This window comes from Myotis lucifugus, unplaced genomic scaffold (genome assembly GCF_000147115.1).
Source record: "Myotis lucifugus unplaced genomic scaffold, Myoluc2.0 scaffold_342, whole genome shotgun sequence".
NCBI lineage: Eukaryota > Metazoa > Chordata > Mammalia > Chiroptera > Vespertilionidae > Myotis > Myotis lucifugus.
The window spans coordinates 349,048-354,536 of NW_005871390.1; the positions used below are offsets into that span (position 1 = coordinate 349,048).

Sequence of the window (5,489 nt, forward strand, 5' to 3'; positions counted from 1 at the left end):
AGCTGTCCCCAGAGCTCCTGGCAACGCACCTGCCTGTTATGTTCCTGTAGATCCTGCCGAATCTTCTGGAGCTACAAAGGGACAACAGGGTCACACCGGGCGGTGGTCAGTGTAAGTGGGCAGAATTTGAATGTTATTCATGCTTCTCCCCAGCTGTGTGACCCTGGGCAAGTCACTTTACCTCTCTGGTCCCTGCGCTCATCAAATAGGATGGCACTTCATACCCTCGAAATGGGAGCTAATTAGGGAGACCCCTGGATTTCATTCTAGATGCAAAGGTCAAAGGCCTTCCCATCCTCACCCTCTTGCTCACTCTGCTCCAAGCACACTGGCCTCCTTACTGTTCTTCCAACGCGTCGTACACAATCCTGCCCCAGGGCCTTTACACATACAGTACCCACTGCCTGGAACACCTTTCCCTGTTCTCTCGAGGGGTAGCAGGAGCCCTTATCCTCTGTGACCACCACTTCCTCTCAGAAGCCCTTTCTGACTACCCTAGCTCAAAGTCTTTACTCATTTTCCGCTCATCCTTTTCTATTTTCCTTTTAATTCTGACATTTTTTTTTAAATTTTGTTTTTTTTCTATTTACTTACTTGTCCCTCTCATCCCCCTAGAGCTGCCCTGTCCAATGGGGTAGCCACCAGGCAAGTGCGGCTATTTAAATTTAAACCAGTTAAACATTCAGGTCCTTACAAAGTGCTCAATTGCCACATGTGGCTAGCAGGTGTCATATTGGACATTGTGGACATAGAACATCATGGAAAGTTCTAGAAAACATGGCACACGAGAACATACACGCCTCAAGGGCAGGGACTCTAGTCATGTGCTGTGAGCTAAAGAAGCCGCTCCTTTAAAGATGGAATTTCCAGTTGTCACAGCAAGATTATTATTAAGAAAAACTCACATGAAGCTGGGGTCCAATGGGGTCACTCACTCGCCCAAAGTTAGCAAAATAAATTTGTCTCAAAACCCTGTTCCTGAGGCTAAAACAGAACAGCCTTTCCAGGGGCTGCCCAGAGGCGCTGTCTGGTTTGTGGCTCACCAAGTAGTAAAGGCTGTCCACCTGTGCCCGCAGGTGAGGAGAGAACCTGTGAGGAAGAAAGACCAGCTGGGGGTGGGGGGGGCAGGACCCTCCCCCAGAATGAGACTCTGGCTGGGAGGGGAAGAGGGTCCCCTTCCAGGGACCACATGTAAAGCAGTGTCAAGAGGAATACAGTTTTAGTGCAGCATTTAAATACATCCATAAAATTAAATGCATGCAAATTCACACTAAACAACAACAAAAACCAAACATTTAAATAAAAGCCAGGGTTAGGATCACTGGCTTCCTTTGTGCTTCAGGCTTCCCGTTACTGGTCCTGTCTTTTGGGTCAGGGACTTCTGAGCCACCCGGAGACCAGATGGGATTCTTTCCCTCCGTGGGGCCTAGGACCACAGAGGGACTTCGGACCCCCATCATTGTCCTCACCTCGGGAACTGCTTCTTCAGCTGAGCCAGGATGCCCTGGGAGCTCAGGCCTGGAAAGTCGGCCTCATGAGGACCCTGGAAGGGTTGATGGAGAGTGAGATGGGATCTCCTGAAACCTGAAGGTAATTTGCCTCCTCTCTTGTTACTTAAGTACCCACAGAGTACCTTTCATTCTGCATCTTGCTTTAAAAATCTGAAGTATTCCCTCTCTTGCCCTTTATGGGAGAAATTTGCCCAGTCCTGGCCTAAACCGTTAGCAATGGTCATCTCTGGGAAGTAACATCTGGAGGAGGGGAAATTTCGCTTGGAAAATATTAACAAAACAGATGATATAGTCATGTGTTTTACACCTGGGTCATAAGAAGTTTAACTTTTAAAAAGCAAATGCCGCCCTAGCCAGTGTGGCTCAGAAGGTTGGGCGTCGTCCTAGGCACGGGAAGGTTGCCCCTTAGGTTCCAGGTCAGGGCACATGCCTGGGTCTCTTTTGGGCTCAATCCCCGGTAGGGGGCATGCAGGAGGCAGCTGATCGATGTTTCTCTCTCCCTCTCCCTTCCTCTCTCTCTAAATTTCATTAAAAATATATATAAAAAGCAAGTGCCTTTGCATCTGTCAGTATGATGGGTTAGTGACCCCAACTTCAAGGCCTGGCCAGTCACCCCATATTCCTCCATCAGGAGGAGGAGAATTAGCCTTGGCCGGTTGCTCAGTGGTTAGAGCACTGGCCTGCAGATGAAGGGTCTTGGTTTGCCTCCGAGTCAAGGGCATTTACCTTGTACCTCGGATGCACATTTGATCCCTGGCCCAGTCCTGGTCGGAGCCTGTGTGGGAGGCAACCAGTCTAGGTGTCTCTCTCACATCCGTGTTTCCCTCTCCCTCTTTCTTCCCCTCCTCCTCCCTTCCACCCTCTCTCTCTGAAAGATCAATGGAAAAAATATCCTCTGGTGAGGATTAAAAAAAAAAAAAGCAGCAGCAGCAGGAGAATTAGATATGAGCCCAGCCCCCAGGCTCTTCCCCTCCCCCCAGAAGTGAAGGCCATATCACATCCTCTCCCTCCTCACCAGAGTTCCTGGGGGCTTCACCATCCGGGGAGGGTGCCCCTGGGGGCTGGGATGGCCAGAAGAGGTCATCTTCAGGTAGTACTCACCAGGACTCTAAAAGCAACCGGGAAATGGAAGGTCCTGGGGCAGAAGTGACAGACCAGCCCCACCGCTGCCTGGGCCTCCTGCACCCCTCACCCTGGTCTCCCCTGCGGGGCCCAGTCCGCAGTCCTGGCCCCCAACCCCACCCCTGACCTCCAGCACCCCACTGCATTCCCTGCAGTTTATGTCCATTCGTCAAACACTCTGGTGCCTGCAGCTGTGCTGATTAATAGTCGGGCCCCCGAGGTCTCGCCCTGTGATGTGTCCCCCTATGATGTGTCCGGGGAGAACAGTCAGGGCTTGGGGAGGGCAGTCAGAGCGTGGGGGACCCAGAGAAGAACACCAAGGCTCAACCTCAGTTTTGAGGCCATTTCCCAAAGGCCGAGAGAACACCATTGGAAAGGGGTTTTGAAGGATGAGTAAGAGTTGGCCAGGTGAATGAGGAGGAATGTCTCAGGTCGGAGGAAAGAGACCGCTCCACCATAATCACTCTTGTTGCACCAAGTCCCTCCTTCCCTTTGCTTCTGTCCCTCAACGCCCCTCCAAGTCTCCTCACCAGCCCGTGACCTTGGAGTCCTCCAAAAGGCCAGGGGCCTACTCACCTCCCTTACAACAGAGGCTCAGAGGAGACAGAAGGAAACCACGGAGGTCAGCCAAGTTCAGGCCAAGAGGAAGCCCCCTCCCCTCCCCTCACCCGGGGGGCCTTTGACCCGTCGGGCCCCGCCCCGGCCCGCCCTGGTCCCGCCCCATCCCGCCCCCTCCCCGCCCCGCCACCACCTGCGCCGCGAAGCGGATCAATGAAGGATCAGCAGCTGCACGTGGGTTCGGGCTCCGGGGGCGGCAGTCGGCAGCTCTGACCAATCGCAAGGCCGCTTTCCCACGTGGGCCACGACCGCTATCGTTGATTGGTCGGCTCGCCCGGGCCGCTGGTCGTGCTGTCAATCAGCTCAACCCGGGCCGCGGTTTAACCCTTGCGGTCCCCTTGCGGAGATGAGCGGCGTGCGTGCAAAGCCGCAGGCAGTTTGGGTTGCGGAGGAGGGCGAGGATATGCAGAAGGGCAGGGGCTTGGGGTCGGAGGTGCCAGTGGGGAGGGGCTGGGCGGCGTGTAATTTCATTGTTTGGTGAGAAGCCTGATCATTTTTCGTGAGGCCCAGGAGTGGCTTAGCGCAGGAGATGGGGGTGGGGGGTGGCACTTGGAATGGGGGGAATCTCTAACGCTCTCACTCTAATTCTTAGATATGGGCTAATAACGTGCAATGCAAACGAAGCTTCAAGCCCCCTTTCTGAGGAAAACTTAACCGCTCCCTTTTATCCAAGCCCTAGGCTGCGCATTTTATCAGGAATTTTCCCAACTGCCCTCCAAGCCCAGGGACTGCAGATCTGAGAACTGAAAGCAGCTGCTGCAAAGGCCTTGAGGCTGGTACATATTTTTCCAGGTTCCAGGCCAAGGTGGGAAGAGTGGTGGGTATCTAGGCCTAGGGCTATGTCAGAGAACAGTGGGTGGGGATTGTAGGGGGCTGTTGAGGGATTCAAGAGTTCTGTTTTGGGCCTGGCCAGCGTGGCTCAGTGGTTGAGCATCAACCTTTGGACCAGGAGGTCAGGGTTCCATTCCCCGTCAGGGCACATGCCCAGGTTTCGGGATTAATCCCCAGTGTGGGGCATGCAGGAGGCAGCTGATCAATGATTCCCTCTCATCGTTGATGTTTTTATCTCTCTCTCCCTCTCCCTTCCTCTCTGAAATCAATATATATATATATATATATATATATATATATATATATATTTTTTTTTTAAAGAGTTCTGTTTTGGCCTGGTTTGAAATGCCTACTCAAGATGTGCAGTGGTCAGTCTGGAGTTTTGGAGTGAGAGGCCAAGTGTCTGCCTACCCCAGGACCTTTGCAGCAGTTATTCCCTCTGCCTCGGATAGTCTGACAGCCACTGACTCCCTCCCTCACCTTCAGCTCTGCCTGAGAGGTCACCACCTCAGTGAGACCTCCATTCTCCCTTTCTTGTTTTATTTACTCCAAATGTGGTTTGAATGAGAGTTCATCTTGATTTAATCTCGGTGGCTCTCAGCCCTGTTGTGTTCAAAATTCATAGAATGCCAACAGGACTCTAACACATTCTCACCAGGAGCCACAGAATCCTGGGCAGGTGTGCCGGCTTGGGATCCACACGGTCCAGAGATCTCCCATTTCCCCTGAGCTGTGCTACAGGGGGAAACAGAGTTCAGATCTGAACTCTGAGCCCTGAGAGGTTCCGGTGTAAACACATAACTTGGGTTTTGTGGCTGGTCTTTGGAAGAGAAAGCGAGGGCTGCCATATTTGAACCGCAAAATAGGTTTTCACCCATGATCCCTCAACCGGCCCTTAATTGAAGTGTATTTTATTTATGGTCCAACCTGCTAATTGCCTCCCTCTGTGCGCTTGGCTCTCCCTCTCTCTGTGGTTGTAGACTTTCAGCTGAGCACACTAACTCATCCAAAGCTGGCTTGTCTTGCCTGGTTTCTGCTGGGTACCTGTTGTTGCTTAAAACGATTAAAATTAAATAAAATTTAAAATTCAGTCCAGTGGTTCTCAACCTTCTGGCCCTATAAATACAGTTCCTCATGTTGTGACCCAACCATAAAATTATTTTCGTTGCTACTTCATAACTGTAATGTTGCTGCTGTTATGAATCGTCATGTAAATATCTGATCTGCAGGATGGTCTTAGGCGACCCCTGTGAAAGGGTCGTTCGACCGCCAAAGGGGTCGTGACCCACAGGTTGAGAACCGCCGATTCAGTCCCTCAGGTGCACTGGCCTCATGTCAATTGCTCAGTGGTCACATGTGGCTGGGGGCTGTCCGCGTTGGGCAGCACAGAGCTAGACTATTCCCATC

General features: G+C 52.1%; 1 protein-coding gene across 1 annotated transcript in view; it reads right to left on the reverse strand.

The window, feature by feature from the left end:
• Window positions 1–2,799, reverse strand: part of TLE6 (transducin like enhancer of split 6) — an 11,579-nt gene extending 8,780 nt beyond the window's left edge. Inside the window, exons 1-5 of the mRNA XM_023764679.1 lie at window positions 2,704–2,799; window positions 2,527–2,619; window positions 1,470–1,543; window positions 1,044–1,089; window positions 30–71 (exon numbers count right to left, since the gene is read on the reverse strand). Coding sequence (XP_023620447.1) covers window positions 30–71; window positions 1,044–1,089; window positions 1,470–1,543; window positions 2,527–2,619; window positions 2,704–2,799 — 351 coding nt within the window. The remainder of the gene's footprint in view (window positions 1–29; window positions 72–1,043; window positions 1,090–1,469; window positions 1,544–2,526; window positions 2,620–2,703) is intronic.
• Window positions 2,800–5,489: the final 2,690 nt, after the last annotated feature.